Here is a 17,349-nt window from a genome sequence, read left to right as displayed (position 1 = left end):
CAGCTCCACAAGTGTCTGTATACTCATAAGCTGACTGTAACAGATTTTTTCATTTCTTTGTCAGTAAAGTGCAGAACATCAGTGACATTATTTCTCCTTCCTCGCACAACTATACCAGAGGTTCTACTCTCTACTCTTGGTCCTAATTTTTTTTACAAAAGATGAAACCTTCTTCTAGCCCTGTTGACATTGTTCCAACAACTTTACTGTTAAATGCTACTGATTCGCTTGGTTGATGTCTGGTAAATATGATAAACTTGTCTCTTTCTTCTAGCATGGTCCCCTCCTTTTATAAACAAGCTGTAGTGAACCCAATTCTTAAAAAGCCAAACCTGGATCCTCCTGACCCTATAAACTAAAGGCCCATATCTAATCTATTTGCCTTTCATATCCAAAATTTTGATGTCCAAAAAAACAACTTTCCACTTATATGCATCCTCATCACATCTTGGACAACTTTCAATCAGGTTTCCACAAAATGCACTCAACAGAGACAGCCCTTCTTAAAGTGTCGAGTGACATTTTGAATGAGGCGGACTCTGGCCAGTACACAGTGTTGGTTTTACTGGATCTAACCTCAGCGTTTTAAACAGTTAAAATGTTAATAGTTTGTCTGGGTCAGTGGTTTTCTTCATATCTTACTGATAGAACTTTTTCTGTTGTAATAAACCAGATCATGTCGGACATTATGCCTCTTTCATGTGGAGTACCACAGGGATCAGTTTTAGGTCACTTTTTTTATTGCATATGACACCTCTTGCTCAGATAATTCAGCATATGTCTTATAACTTATATGCTGATGATATTCATTTATATTGTTCTTTCAGGGAGTCTGAGTTTCACTTGTTGTGTAGCATGTTGGAATGTCTGGCTCGTATTAAGGAGTGGTTGGGCAGTAACTACCTTCAACTAAATCCAAAAAAAGACAGAAACTTTGATTGTTGCCCCAGATAAGAAAATTCCACAGGCAACATCTTGATTCTTTGGGCTCCTCTGTTCAGTGAAGCCTCAGGAACCTCGGAGTTGTATTTGATCCATCCATGTCTTTAGATCAACATTCAGGACAGATGGTTAAAAACTGTTTCTATCACTTACGGAATATTTCTAAAATGAGGAAAATGTATCGCACTCTTTACTTGTCTTAACAGATGTGTTATAAATCGTCTTCAGATTGTTCAGAACTCAGCAGTGAGGCTTTTAACTAGAAACAGTAGAAGATCCCACATCACACTGGTTTTATTTTCTCTTCACTGCTTACCAATCAAATTTAGAATTGATTTTACAATTTTGGTGCTCACTTACAGAGCCCTTCATGGCAACGCTCCTGAGTACATTTCTGACCTGCTGACCCCTTATGGCTCCTCGAGAGCATTGAGGTCATCAGGTCAAAATCTGCTTGTGGTCCCTAAAACCCATTTTAAAACTCGGAGGGATCTTTCTTTTCAGTCTGTGGCTCCCAGACTGTGCACTGACTCTGCGTGTTGCTGATTATGCAGATTCTTTTAAAAAGCACCTGAAGACACTTCAGACAAGCTTTTAGCTGACTGGGCTCTTATGGTTGCATCCTTGATGTAGTTTTATTTTATATTTAAAGTTTTATTGTCTTTAATATTTTCTCTTTTTACATTGTGCACTTTGTGATTCTATCTGTGAAAGGTGTTATATAAATACATTTTACTTACTTACTTACGATCTTACTATCTTAAGATTTAAGACATTTTTGTAAAATGGGCCCTGGTTCTTAGCAAGCCCACTCTAAAGATGGAATTAAAGTTAAATCCAGAGTTTGGGTGGTTTTTCAGATTCTCTTGCCTTGAGGAACATTACAAGGCAGGAGTGCTGAGGCTCCAAATTGTTCAGAAAGCACACTTTCTTAGTAGCACATGATTATTTCTGCATCATTCTCTCCCTGATGTTAGAGATTCTAATAACGTGATGTTTACTTTTAGTCAGTTTCATGTATTTAAAGCTGTTATGTTGCACATATTGAAAAGAGAGTTTGTTCTTCACTTTGTTTGTCTACATATCGTTGTGTGTAAGATGTGATCTCTCCAAAATGCAGTTGGTTCTCAGAACAAAATGCATCCAGACCTGTTTGGAATGAAATTATCTTTTTTATATTACAAAAAGCTTTTTTGCTTTACAGATGTGATTAGTGAAGAAAACTCACAGGATTTTAAAGTTGTAAATAGGCCTGTCATGATATTTGTTGGATGATAAATTATAGTAACAGCTTTTACTTTCTTATGTTAGCCATGGACCCCTCTATCACGCTGTGGCAGTTCCTGCTGCACCTGCTGGAGGACCAGCGGCAGCGCCACTTGATCTCTTGGACAGGTGAGGATGGAGAGTTTAAGCTGTTGGATGCTGAGGAGGTGGCACGACTGTGGGGACTTCGCAAGAACAAACACAACATGAACTATGACAAGCTTAGCCGGGCACTCAGATACTACTACGATAAGGTACTAAGTAATCTAATACTGGTAATACTACTGTTATTACACCAGAACAAACACAACATGAGCTGCCACAGACTGATGAACACTGACATGCTACTAGAAGGTAGTGATAATGAAGTACAAAGGTATTAATAATCACTGACATAATGAGATCTTCTAGAGCAAAGACATGTTGTTTTTTCTTGAACTTAAAAAACAGTCCTTTAAGCAGCTTAGTCACACTTGCCCAGGAGTTTTAGAGGTCAGGGGGCATCTGTATGACGTGAGCTATTATTTTCTTGTTTGAAAGTCACAGAGAAAATTACCAGCGATAGATTAACAAATTACACAGATTTTTACAAAATGACCACAAAAAGACCAAATAATTATTATAAAGAGATAAAATATGACTATAAAGAAATTTTAAATTCAGTTACTGCAAAGACAAGACATTGTCACAAACTCAAAACGTTTTAAAAGAGACTACATTTAAAATATAATAATAAATTGATTTTTTTGCTGATTGATTTTGAAATTGACACAAAATGAGACAGTCACAGAACATGTATGAAATAGTAGTGTTGCCTCATAGTCCTGCTGTCATCATTCTGTTCTTTCAGAACATTATCAAGAAGGTGAGTGGTCAGAAGTTTGTCTATAAGTTTGTCAGTCAGGCCGACCCCTCCCTCCCTGAAGGGGTGCGCAATGGAGAGGACGTTCAAAGGAGGGACAACCTGGACCCAAACAGCCAGTCAAAAGGCCTTGGGGCTGTAAGCTCCACCTGTTCATCAAAGGGCTTACCACAGGTGGGCTTGTTGTTTTAAATGTCAGGATTAGATCTGGGGCTTTAAGACAAGTAATATGACTCCTGTGTTGACCTCCAGCGCTCACCACCTAGCAGCTCCCAGAAGAGCTCCAGAAACGACTATATGAAGTCCGGGCTCTACTCCACCTTCACCATCCAGTCACTGCAGTCCTCACCCAACCCACGACCAATCAAATCAGAGCTGCTGCTTCAACAAGATGCTGTGTCAAAGGTTGATCGCATGCCCAGAGAGGTGAGACAGACTTTTTTTTCCCCGAATGCTTATAGAAGCGTAATTTATTTTGTATAAAACATCTGAGAAACTGCAGCTGCCCTGCAATAAAACCGCAAACATGGTATGATGGGTTCTTCATTCTAAAATGGGGTAAATGTATGCACTAAGGAAAAAAACCTAAATTTTACATGTTTTTTTTTAATGAAGAACAAATGTTCTTTTTATTCTTCCTACTGTCCATTCTCTCCTCTTCTCCCTTCCTGTTTATCCTCTCCTTTACATCTGTCCTCTTCCTCTCCATCTTTAATTTCTTTTCTCTTGTCACTTCACCACCTCTCTTCCTCTCTCCTGCTATTTTCTTTGCTCTTTCATCTCCTCCTCCTTCCCCTTTTCTCTTCTATGCCCCTCCTGTGCTTCTTTTGTCTCCTCTCCTTACCTTCCTTACCTCTTTTCTTCTACTTTCCTTGTCTCCTGTCATGTGCTTTTCCACTCACCTTATTCTTCCTGTTATTTTTTTCCTCCTCTGCTACTTTTCTCCCCTGTTTCTCCTGTCCTCCCGTGTCTTCCTGCCCTTCCTCAGATGAGTGTGTTATCAGAGTCTAAATCTTCTTCGTCAGTGGGTGGAGCTGTTGATGCTGCTCTCCAGGTGATTGTCACTCAGCCGTCTCCATGTCCAACTTCAGCACTTAGTCCTCAAATATCGGCCAACCCCACCAGCCAATCACAGGTCAGTGTCATCTCACATACACACACACACACACTCACACACACACACACAGACACACACAGACCACCCTCCCTCTAGCGCCACCTTCAGGATAAACTTTATGTTTAGCACCACTTCATCCCATCATTTTCTTGCTCTTTTTTTCCCCAGAATCCTCCTGTGCCTCCTCTTAGTGACCCCCCCCAGATTTATCTTACCAGTGTTGGGGATCCTTCCTCCCTCACCCCCCTCATCCCCCTGGGTCATGTTGGGGGTTCTGTGAGTCCTGTCCCTACGCCCCACGTATCAATGGGTCCCCAGGGGCCCCCGCAGGATGACTGTGTAGGAGTCCCCAACCCTGCCAGCTTTCCTCCCCAGACTGCTCCTCAGCCGGCTCACCCACAGCCTGTCCTTGTCATCATCAACTCCCCTCCTCCCCAGCAGCAGCAGGTGGCCATGGCAGCGACTCCTTCCACTGTTGCTCCTCCTGCACCTGTTCCTCCCCCCACCCGTCCTCCTCCTCCCCCCATTGTTATTAAAGAGGAGAACCTGCCATCAGAGGAGGAGCTGCTGGAGATGGTATCTCTGGAGGAGAAACAGGTGGAAGAGGTGAAGTATTATTGTGAAGATATTGAAGTTGGAGCTAAAGCGAGTAAAGCTTACAGGCTTAAAGGGACTTACAATGCCCTCTTCCACTTTCAGGTCCCTCAGCTAATTTGTGGTGCAGGGCAACAAGAGCACCCCCTCACCATCGTGGAAAGCCCACCCCCTCCCTGCATGGAGCCCGAGGTTGGAGGTCACCAACCTCAAGGGGAATTGGAGGGCAAGGATACACTAACAGGTGCTCAGGCTTTTTTCTGTTAAGTTTATTCTCAATTGTTTCGATTACTACAAACTCCAGTAATTATCAATCCTACAGTATACACCAACACCCAGCTGTTCCCAGCTGTGCCACCTAACTGGCTGTTACTAGACAGAATCAATTACTTCAGTCAGTAAAAGTCACCAGTTTTATTCAAAAACTCTTGTATAATCCCTTCAGTTTTTGCCATAACAATTCTGAGAAAAACTGCACTGTGGGGCTGCAGCACTAAGGTCACAGGGTGATAACACATAATAGAGTTCAAGATTTAAAATGGCTTTATTGTGATGGCACTATAATTAAAATGCAATAAGGAGAATAAAGAGAAGTGCTTAGGTCTTATACCATGGTTCAGTGAAGACACAGAGAAAGAGAAATGAAACACAAAATGATATTTAATTTAAGTGGTGGTGGTGTCCACTAAAGGCAGCAACACACAGCAATCATTCAAATCAGTCTGCAGTTATCCAGGTTTTTTGATGAGATCAGCAGCAGAAACAAAGGACCTGTGTCTTGTCCTGATCTGGTCCTTGATCAGTGCTGATTGAAATGCAGACAGACGTCTCTGATTTTGTCATGACTATAGTGCATCTCCATAGCAGGTTTACTGTTACTATGTGCAAAAAATGATCCAACATAGTTCTCACAAAACACAGGAAATCACAAAGATCCTAGTTATTCTGCTTTTGGCAATCACCTCAAAAAAGCCCAATGCAAGTTGGTTGAAAATGGCCAACAAAAAATTAAAAATACTAAGACAAAACAACACAGACAAGAGCTGCTGGAGCTGGCTGCCACCTTAAAGGTGCCATAGTAGAACATTGAACACTACACTCACACTACTGATGACAAATTGTGGGGTTGTGGAAATGCTGCTGTTCTGAGGACGTTTTTATAATTTTTTTTATTTTGTTTACATGCTTTTCTACGACTGGACGATTGTTTTCTTAATCGTCCACCACCAGTAGACCAACCATCAACATTGGCAATTTGTTTTTACAAGCCATTGTTTTCTGACGTGGTATGTTATGTTACATAATATGTAATACATGTAAATAACTAGGCAACTGAAACTGCACAATCAGTTTTTTTTCTGGTTTGATTAAAATGAACTCAAGTTGGACAGTAAACACACTCAGTTTCCGCTCCAATCAAAGTGCATCTGATTGGCTCTCACCTGGCTGCCACTGAACATCGTCACAGTAGATTTGCATAGAGGGTTAGGGGACAATATAGTGACAACTAGTTTAGGAAGGAAAGTAATTTTACATTTTAAAAAACAGCAAAGCAAGTCCTGCTGCATTGTAGTGAAATTATTAAAGGATGCATTACATTACTGTCATTTAGTTTAGTAGAATAATGTTAACGTACAGCATAATACAGTAAATAAACCTTTAGAGTTGGCTACGTTAAGGAATAAGTAAACAGTGAACTCTAACAGATCTTCTGTATGTCCATCAAACATTGGCTCAGTTTCTCTCTGAAACTTTGTCTCTGTCAGATTCATCCATCCCTCCAGTGACGTCCTCATCCTCAGCAGTGACCTCCACCTCAGATACTGTTCCTCCCAAACCAAAGAAGCCGCGAGGCCTGGAGCTGCCATCTTCCCCCTCCCTGCCCCCTGGCCTCTCCCTGGACAAGGTCTGCAGCCTTAATGCCACACTGTGGCTGTACTATGTCCATTCACCAGTTTCCTCACACGTTGCACAGTAGTAGTATCAGCAACTGAACCCTATCCACAGCTATAACCGCTGTCACTGTGTGTGTTTACAGGTAAAGTCTCTGGTATCACATCCTGTTTGTGCTTCCTCTGTAGGTGAATGCAGCTGTTAACAGTTTACTGGCTCCAGGATCAGGGACCAACACGCTCACACCGACAGTCATCACCTCCCATGCTCTGGTAAACATACGTCTGTCTCTAAAAGAATAGTTGTCTTCTTCCAGTGTTAATATAAACTTTTAACGCACTCTTATTTTGCATCTTGTCACATCTCTGCACCTGGTGGGGTGTCAAGTGAGGGACGGTCTGCTATTTACTGATCTCACAACAGACAAATCTTCATATTATTATTTTTAAACAAGATGTATTTTCTTTTCCTGTCAAAATTGTGTCTTTAAACTCTGACTGTCACAGTGAAGGCTCCATTTAATTCAGTTGTAATAAAAAGGTGGAATAACCCTCCTGCATGTATGTATCTTATTATGCATCATTCAATGGCCACTTAAACTTACTGATGTCATGTCAGTGTATTAAACTGTAAAGTCAGAGTACAGATGTTATATTAATGTGTCAGATACACAGTTAACATTAAATTCTTTAGTTATTTTTAACTTTTAATAAAGACGCGTTCAGTAATTAATTCAAATGTTAAATTCCTTAGTCACAGCAATGACTCCTGATACTTTTTTCTGTTAGTTGGTGACCCTTTGTACTAGTTGAGCCACAGTTGCCTCAATTTTATCATTTATTTTAAAATTATAATTTTGAAAAGTGAAAATTATATACTGCATTATTAATAATTCTCAAGATACATCTGTCCAAATTCTTGTTTCTTAAATTTAAACATTTAAATAGGGCTACATTTTCTCTATTGAACAAAGCAGCCTATCAGGCAGGTAAAACCTCTGTTACTTGCCCGAAGGGCAATGTCAAGCCCTTCTTTTAATCAGTTGTCCCATTTTTGTCGAGATAAATACATTTAGGAGTAAATAATAATAATGCTTCTAGCATCAACCAATTTATATCTGTAGAAGGATGCTGAGTTTGGAGCTGTCAGGCAGGAGGTCTAGACGATGACCAAAGAGATGGAGGCAGGTGATTCGGGATAGAAGGGAAAGAAGACTAGATCAAATTATTGTTTTGGTATCGACCAAGACATTTCCCATTGGTTCATCCTTAACAAATATTTGTTGTCAATGGAATTATCCCTGACTGTAATCTGTGAACTTGGGGTTTTAAAAACAACTTAAATATTCCATTAATTTCTCTCAAACAACTAATGGTTATACTGTATCATTTCCATTGTCATCTCTACAATGCTGCTTGGTATGTTGGGAAATAAAAGAAGAAATGTGTAGCGGGGGTCAGTCAGACCTGACCAAACATCTTTGCCCAAATTCTGGTCTGGACCTGTGAAGGGAGTTTTATTTAAATCATACTTAAAACATCTGTGCTGCATGTTTCTCCAACTTCTGCTGTTTTGTTCTTTTGTCTCTGTCCAGACTCCAGTCTTGCTGACCCCTAGTCCTCTTCCCTCCACCATCCACTTCTGGAGCACGCTCAGTCCCATCGCTCCTCGCTCCCCAGCTAAACTCTCCTTCCAGGTAATAAAGCAAGCACTCTGCACCTGACTCTGATCACAACATCAGGTGTTGTTACCTGTACCTAAACTTCCTGCATCCTAAATTCAGTGTAATGCACATTTCTCCTGAATTAATTCTATTATTAATACTGATATTTTAATGTAACACCTTTCAAAACAATGTTACAAAGAGCCTTACAGGAATGAGCTAAGGATTGTGATCACTGGTATATGTTAACACACTGATTGAAAATGTTGGTAAACCTACCAATATTTTAAGATGCACCAAGCTCATGTTATGAACTCTGGTTGTGTTAGTGTCAAGTGTGTCACAGTAGTGTTAACGTTTAAAGATATGTTGTCAACATGTCTTCAACAATATCCATAACAGAAAACTGGGCAAGGGGTGGTGCTTGGGCAATTCAAGCAGGGGAAAGAACATGACGCAAAAACAAAGCTGCACAAATGACTGTTTTGCTTTGTAATCTGGTCATATACCACAGGATCTCATGCTGTTCCTCAATTTCCAGGTCGGCCCTTGCTGACAGAAATTCATGAATTTCCTTGTCCCTTCAGTTCGACATTGTTGTTGTGTTTGTATGAATGAATGAGTTCTTCACCTTCGCGTGTTTGTATTTGACCAGTGCTCATATTGCACTTTAATTCACAACCACATGTTTTTAAAGGTTTGCGGTCAGTGTTGTGAACTGAAACCACAAAGAGCACAAACATGTACTTCACTGTTCCCCTTCACACATCAGTTCATATCTCTGTGCATCAGGTTTGCACAATTTTACATTGTTGCACGCACAAAACTTCAGATGAACTGTGCCGACAACGATTAGAGAGCACCATTAAGGCAGGTTTAGGTACTGATGCAATTCAAGTTTGGCACTCTGTCCATCAAAGGCCTTGTCAGTGCAAAAACAGAAGTACTTTAAACCAAAAAATGGATAGAACTTGAGGGAGAGCAACAGAGGAGTGGTCATTTCTGTAAGAAGACAGATGGGATGCTCACTTGTTTGTCACATACTGGGACTCTCTGAGGCCTTTACTCTCAGATTTTTTTATAGACTTGTCTTTACTCTAAGACTGAGTCAGGTTACTTATATACCGAATGTTATTGAGTGAAGAAGGCCTCCAGTGTTTTGACAATAACTCTCATCAGTGTTATCCTTGAGTTGCTGGTTCCTGTGTTCTGTGCCAAACATATGACAGTAAACCCTAAAACCACTTCTGAACCCTTAAAACAGATTTAAAGCACCGAGGACCAGACAACGTCCTCTGCTATAAAGTCAGACTGGTCCTCGCTGAGGAAGCCATAACAGTGAACCCACAAACACAGTGAGCTGGTCTCTCTGCAGGTTTCTGGATCAGTTTTTCTCCATCTGTTATTTGGTACCAGACACTTATTAAAGGTTGAGTTCACCCAAATCATCAGCAGCGCATTGTCTCTCCTGTCTCTGACTGTCCTGCCACGTATTTTTTATGTGTGACAGAGAGATTTATCTGTAGTTAATTCACTGTGGTTTGTTCTGCTTACACTAGAAAACATGATGTGTCCATGTTGCTTGGGATAATCCTCTAACAATAAGACACTTTGCATGGATCCTTTCTCTCCCAGAGAGAAATGAGCAGTTTGGACAAGGTTTCCTTAGTTTTCTGTATTTTTATGTTGAGGCACTCTGTCGCCTCCCTCTGGAGAAGCTGAAAACTACAGAACACGAACAGAGACAATTAATTACAAATCCTTTAATATGTCCTCAAACAGTGTCAAATGAATATAAACAGGCATATTTAAAGCAGATGATATCTATCTATAGATCTATCTATCTAGAGAGAAAGAGAGCAAGCAAGCTAGCAATGTCATTTGGACTCAAGCGTGTTCGGATGACAGTAAAGGTTGTCAGAACTGAGGGGATTATACTACCAGAAGGCAAAACAGCAGATGTTGACAAGTACCTTGGGATCCCATGTGCAAATGCTAACCATAAAGAGACCACAAGGAAAGCAGTTATTATCGATTAGCCAGGTTGGACTGAATACTGCTCATGGATTAAAATATTAGTTTAAGTTTAATTTGCCCCCTTACACTGAATTATAGAACCTAATGTTTTGACATATTTAGAATTCTGTTCTCAGATCACGGTGAAGATCAATCTGGAACTGTTGTAATGAACTTAAAAGACAATACATTTGTCTACAGGATTTTGTTGATTTATTGAATTGGTGGAGTTTCTAATGTTTATTGCTTCTGGGTTAGAATGATATAAATTATGACTTTCTTCATTTCACAATGTTGGTCTTGTGGATCCTTTGTGTCAGTGGGGTTATAGCAAGCATCAGGTGTAATTTAGTGAAAATGGCCGAAGCCATGAATTCATAGAAATTGCAATTGAAACAAAAATCTGTCTTGCTTTCCCCATTTAGTTTCCCACTAACGGCAGTAACCAGATCCACATCCCGGCTCTGAGCGTCGATGGTCTCTCTACTCCTGTGGTTCTCTCCCCTGGACCCCAGAAACCCTGATCTCCCTGCCAGCTTCAGAATTCGCCTGATGGCATCTAGGAGGGAACTAAATCTGGACTGACTCTGAAACACTCCACTAAAACCAGAGCAATGATGCTCTGGTTTTAGCTCTGCTCATGTTTAAAGCAGCATTGTGTGACTGGTAAGACTGGTGATGATTTATGGGGACCTTTTACAGGGGAGACGTCACACAGCTGGACGCAAACAGATCTCAGTTTTTCACATGGAGTAGTCTTTGAAAACCACTTGAAATATTTAAATGTGCAGCTGGATCTTTCTTAAACGGTGCTCTCATTTGCTTTGTAGCAGCACTCGAACAGTATAGAGAGAGCTGGTGGGGAAGCATGATGCTAGTCTTGACGAGCCAACAAGCAATGAGATGGAGGGAGATGTCCTCTTCTACTGGGGCCTGGGGCCCAGTAACTGTTGATTGTCTGTTAACTGTCTTTAAGGTGTTTTTTCACCTTAACAACTATGTAAAAACACAGCACAAAAAGGAGACGAACTGGAAAAATTGACTTGAGAAATCGTGACCTAAAAAAACATTTTGTTAATTATCTGTGGCTCTTGTTTGCTGTGCGTTGGACTCCTGTCAAAAAGGAAAAACATACTTTGAATGACCCAAGAATCATTGTTCTTCACAAGAACAAAACATCGGGAGACGCACATTTGGCAAATCTTTTTCGCTTGGTGTTTTCTGGGCTTTTTCCTCTTTGTCGTCTCTTTCTTTTTTTTCTCTTTTTTAATTTAAATTTTGTTTTAAGTGGTTATTTATTTCAGTTTTCTGTCTAATGTGCACCTTTCTCTGCAGATTCTTTAATATAACCTGACTGTTTTCGTGACCATTGTCATGGCTCTGGACTGTACGGGGTGGTTTTGATTTTTCACTCCCAGCTGACCTTTTTTTGTTGGAACAAAGAATTTCAGAACCAGCGGTTTTATAAACCTCTCACATCTGCTGGATTCCTTCAGAAGTGACTTTTAGAGCCATGTAAGGGTTTCTGCTTTGCTCTTATTGGCCTATTTTAAAAGGTCAAGCCTTTCAGCACTTATGCATGATCCGTTGAATTGACCAATCAAGGAGGAGAGAAGATGGACCTGAGCTCCAGATCTTCAGATGGAGTTTTTCATTGCCAAGTAATTTCTCTATAAAAGCATCTACATGCGACAGATTGTATATTTTGTAAGAGTCTTTGAATTTTAACCAGTGACATTTTATGACTCTGCAGGAGTAAAAACTGTTTGGATGTCAAGGTTTAACTGATGACTTAGACACATTACTTTGGCTTTAAGTAGTTTTACTGAAAATTAACATTTTCAGTTGGGCCTCGTTCCTGTAGGTTTTTCTTGAGCAGTTCTGATCGATGAATGTTTTTGTTTTCTGCACCTCAAATTCATTGCGTTGTAGATCTGCAGTGATGTTGCCACATGTCAGCAGAGTTTTGTTTTGTACTCAGTGATTTCATGATGCCACCATCAAGCTGCAATTTCGTGCTAAATAGTTTACTCTGAGAATACTCACTTGATAAACATTTTTTCATCTCTGTTTCAGCTGAAGCTTCAGTTTCAGCGGTGTTTTGATGTCTTCAGGTTGCAGGAAAAAAAGGTTAATAGAAGCTCAGCTGTTTATAAAAGCACATTACCCTCAGAAATCACTTCACTTTTGACCGAAACACAATGCTTGAACTATACATTGGATATTGGCAATTATGACATATTAAATTCATTCTTTTCTTTACTTTGCTCTTTCAGCTTGGTAACAGTGTTATGGAGAGTAAGATTTTTAGAAACAATGTAATATAGGGGAAATTTCTAGGTAATAAGGTGGTAGGTGGTAATGCAACAGGGTTATGGCCTGTGAAGCAGCTGTGGCTGAAGATGGTTTCACTTGACTTGTTACCAATGCAGATATAGAAACAAGTAGTTTCTTTCTACACTGCAGCAGTTTAAACCACGGTGCCAGTCACTCACAGCCTGTCAGGATAAATTACCCAACTTATTATTATATGTTTATTAAATTCCAATTCCACCACAGTGAGAAATGGGATCTTCTTGTTACCTAGACATTAGAGTCTATGATTTATATTTTTATTATTTATTTTTAACTGTTAAAATCAAACAGGGAATCAATTAGAACCAGAATTGAGAATTAGAATTAATCAAAAACAAAGGATTCTTAAGCCTAGTTATAAGTAACTACGCAGGAATGTGGGTTAAAGCTGCTGATCACTACAACAGCTGTTTTTATATGTTTATTACACAGAAACTGCCACAAGTGTTTCAGGTTTTCACTGCAGCTCTCTTCAGTTTCCACATTATTAGCCCTGTGATTTTAGCCTCCTATTACCTGGGTATATCCATTGTTTTTACCAAGCTATTACCTGGTGTTTACAACAGTAACAGCATGATACTACTTTAGTATTTTTTGTTGCTGACATAACCCTCTTACAGAAATATTACCACTCGATTACTTGTAAATTACCCAGCTATTTCCCTGTTATTACAGACCTAAAGTTTTTCAGATTCCTTTTTTAAGCAGAATCTCAACATGAAAAAAGTTGAGATGGAAATCTAATTTTCATAAGTAAATGTTATTAAATCTTAAATTTTGTCATACTGTAAATTTTGAATTTGAAAATGTTAATTTCCAGTGGCACATTTTGGCCAACACAAAAAGTGAAGGGGTCTGAATATGATTTATGTCACCCAGCCTAACTCGACCTTAGAAACAGAACCCTGTCAGTCCACATGAACTGACGGCTGCTTCAGAAACAAGTGATTGGGCTTTGTGTTGAGAATTCTCTATAGTGCTTTTTCGGTCCCCATCATTAACCATTAACAAACCACAATGCAGAGTTCAGGAACCAATTTCCAGCTTCTCTTTCAGATGTGAAGATGCTCCATGTCACAAACTGAGCTACTTTATTTTATTTTTTACAAACCAACTTGTTAGATTTTTCCACAGTTTGGCTGAACTGTGATGACACTGACTTTTCTCCTAAACAAAGACTGTTGTTATTAAAGATGTTACTCTTGTTGTTTGTGATGCTAGCTGAGCTCTGCCGTTGCCACGGTAACCTGGCCCGACTGTTGCTGACCTGCCGGTTGCTGATGTTGCTGTTGTTTCTATGATGACACTGTTAACGTATTGCTATGCTTCTATGTGACAATGCTGCTGACACACAAATGCGCGTTGGTCTTACTATCTTTGTTACCCCCAAGCACCCCTGGACCTCAGACGCTATAACGAGATGCCTAACCCCCACCTTAACATGAAACCAAGTCATGAACCGTTAAACAAAAATTTAAAGAACTTTATTAATATCATGATACTGAACACAACCACAGGACAATGTGCACACATACAGCTGGACCATCAGGAACTGAGTTTTCACCTCTCCAAATGTTGGGAAGTCGTGTTTTAAACATTTAAAAAAGGTGTTTTATGAGTTACAGAACTCTGCTGCAGGCTGTGTAGCACTTGACTTGAATTTGTAAGTAAGAACATTAGAGCTTTGTTAGAAATCGTAAGTGTCTTACATCAGATGTTAATCAGTTAATGATCCAGTGTTCTCACATCCATGGATGTCAGAGCTGACTCTGGTCCACAGGGAGGTGGTAATTAGAGCTGCGACCAACAATCAAGAGAATCTTTCCTTCATAAAACATTTGTGCGGTTAAAGTTTGCAGAGGTTGTAAGTCATTTGTCCATATGTTAATTGAGCCTCAGTTCCTGGTGGTGTGATTTCCCAGCCTCAGCAGTGACATAAACGCAGCACCAAGCCATTGTGTTTGACTGTTCTCCATTGCAGCATGAATCTATTTTTCTAGCAGAGACCACATGTTTATAGTGTGTGTGTGTGTGTGTGTGTATGTGTGTGTGTATGTATGTGTATGTATATATATATATATATATATAAAAGCCTTAAAGAATCCAACGCTGCAGCAGAAGAAAGATGCATCGTCTTTGTTTTTGAAATTCACAGTGAGCATCTCTCAGCATGACTATGACAAATAAGCCATTTCTAACAAAGAGCTGAACTTTCAAGGTGTGGACAAAGGTTTTTAATGTCAAGTGTATGTCACCAGCAGAACATGAAGAATGTTGTTCTGTTCATCAGTAATAGTGTTAGATTCGATTCTGGGCAGCATCCTGGTAGCGTGTCAGTTTGGACAGCAGATGTTACCAAACCCGTTTGTCACAGTGGGTTGAAGTACCAACTTAGATTTCTTTTTCTCTGGTGAACGACACGTTCCACAGCAAAACAAACTCCAGCTCTGCTCTAAGTTCAATCTTTGTGTCTGATGATTCAGCCCTGTTTAAAGCACAAGACGGGTCTGTGAACGCTGCACATCTTAAGGGTTGTTACAGATGCATGTATGCTGCAGAGCTCACGTGTTTGTTGGCATTAAAGAAATGTGACAGAAAACGATCTGTTGTCTTAAACGCCTGTTTAAGTGAACTTTACAAATTCTTCAGCTCATGAACTTCATCTGTTTCATGTAGAAATGTAGATCTTTGTACATCCCGTGAGGGACAGTCTGTTGTTGGAGATTTCTGTTCGACCTGAGGACTCCCGAACTGCTTTTTTATGGAGCACAGATCAACTTCTGTCTGAACTTAAGGATCTTATTAGACGACTCTTGCAGCAAAGCTTTCTGGGACTTGCAGTTAATTTCTGAAGCTGTTCATTAATCCTCAGTTTCTTTGTTTGTTCAGGTTGATCAACCTCAGTAGTTTCTTACTAGAACGCCTGGGGAAAGTTATGGCCAAACACATTTAGATTTTGTTTTTTTCTTAAATCTTAATTTTAAGATTTTATTTTTTTACAAATTTTAATTTATTAATCAACATTACAGGAAGCATTTTCATCTGCATTAAAACTAATGAATACAACGAAGATGCACCTAAATCATTGGACAGTCTAGTGGAGCTGTAGGATTTTATTTTATTCCCATTCAATTCAACTTTATTTTTTAAAAATCACCTTGGGGCACTTTACACCTGACCCTCCCCCTCTCTCGAAACACATCATTTCTATTGCTGAAATCCATAAAAATTTTTGATCAGATCATCTGTCACTGAGGAACTTTCACAGTGATGAACTGGACACAGTCGTGTAATTCCGTGGCAGTGTCTCTGTCCCATGATCCTTTGCAGCACAATGAATTCAGACAGAAAGCTCCAGAAACAGATTATTGAAATGTCTCCTCCGTGAACTTGAGCACTAAAGACTGTCAGACCTGTAAAAGCGATCTTTAATTGTAAACAGCTTTTTATCAGCAGGTTAATGTGAAATTGTTCTGTACACAGAAGAAATATAACCTGAACATATAAATCTATATTCTGTAAGTTTGTGACAGCCCTGAGCCATGGGCCAAGCTGTACATGTACATTAATGATATGTTGTTTCTGTGGCCAATCGTCGCTGTCAGATCCTGCATGGCCCCGCCTCTCCTCGGCCGATTGGCCAGGGAGTTTATTGATGTAAGGGGCGGGGCCTCCTTATATTTTTCTGAGAGTTCTACATGTTCCATGTGTTGTTTACTGGAAAATCTAAAAGAAAACTATTTTTTATGGACATTTTAGTCAGTGTTAATGTTGTTTGATACAAGCTCTCTCTCTCTCACACACACACACACACACACACACACACACACACACACACACACACACACACTGGGAGGACAGTAATAAAACTATTTTGTTCTGTAGACTTTGTTTTGTCTCATCACTGACTGACTTGATGTTACAGGTGATTCTCCTCTCTTTTGATTTATGACAATAATGTTCCTGTTTAACAGTAACATTATGTAACTTCATGTTCATATGGACTTAAATTCTATGAGGGAACAGACAACATCCTGTTAAGTTAAAGTTACTCAGACAAATTTTCAGCATCCTGCTCAAAGATTTATTAGATTCATGAAGGATTCACGTTCCATAAAATTCAAGATAGAATCTGCCTTGTGAGGTTTTCTGGGAAACACTAAAGTCATATTGTTTTTCCTGTGTTGTCAGTGGTTTCAGAATGTGCAGACAAAACTTCAGGAGCTGATTCTTAAACTCAGGAGAATAAACAGAGGCAGAACAGCTGCTGGGATCAGGATCTGTTTTCAGATGCTGACTCAATATGACAGAAACGGATGATGACTGCATTGTCCTGCTGACGGAATTAACTGTCCACCTGATGACTCCACTGTCTTGTCAGGCTTTTCTGCCTCTATCTCTGACATCTTGGATGAGAGACCTCTTCAACTCAGTTTTTCCAAGACAGAAGTTCTAGTCCTCGCAGCCTCAGCATAAACATGGGATCTTCAGTGACTGTCCCAATACATTTCACAGAAATCTGGGGGTCCTCATTGTCTCTCAGGCAGCAGATATTTCCTCTACACCATCATAAAGATCTGACCCTGCCTTTCTGAATATCAAACCCAACTCTCTGTGCAGACACTGGTCGTATCTCGTCTC

At 39.9% G+C, this 17,349-nt stretch overlaps 1 protein-coding gene across 3 annotated transcripts in view; it reads left to right on the top strand.

Annotated features, from left to right (window-relative positions):
• elk1 (ETS transcription factor ELK1) overlaps positions 1-16,459 on the top strand; it is a 31,042-nt gene extending 14,583 nt beyond the window's left edge. For 2 of the 3 annotated variants that reach the window (XM_067526547.1, XM_067526548.1), the window contains 10 exons: positions 2,254-2,462; positions 3,059-3,244; positions 3,323-3,496; positions 4,059-4,205; positions 4,356-4,793; positions 4,887-5,025; positions 6,548-6,687; positions 6,863-6,946; positions 8,269-8,370; positions 10,779-16,459. In XM_067526547.1, coding sequence (XP_067382648.1) covers positions 2,254-2,462; positions 3,059-3,244; positions 3,323-3,496; positions 4,059-4,205; positions 4,356-4,793; positions 4,887-5,025; positions 6,548-6,687; positions 6,863-6,946; positions 8,269-8,370; positions 10,779-10,877 — 1,718 coding nt within the window. In that variant the 3' untranslated portion in view covers positions 10,878-16,459. The remainder of the gene's footprint in view (positions 1-2,253; positions 2,463-3,058; positions 3,245-3,322; positions 3,497-4,058; positions 4,206-4,355; positions 4,794-4,886; positions 5,026-6,547; positions 6,688-6,862; positions 6,947-8,268; positions 8,371-10,778) is intronic. The other variant, XM_067526549.1, reaches the window with a different exon arrangement.
• Positions 16,460-17,349: the final 890 nt, after the last annotated feature.

Source organism: Channa argus, chromosome 13 (genome assembly GCF_033026475.1).
Source record: "Channa argus isolate prfri chromosome 13, Channa argus male v1.0, whole genome shotgun sequence".
NCBI lineage: Eukaryota > Metazoa > Chordata > Actinopteri > Anabantiformes > Channidae > Channa > Channa argus.
The sequence above is the reverse complement of the archived record's forward strand: the minus strand, read 5'-3'. Positions and strand labels throughout refer to the sequence as shown.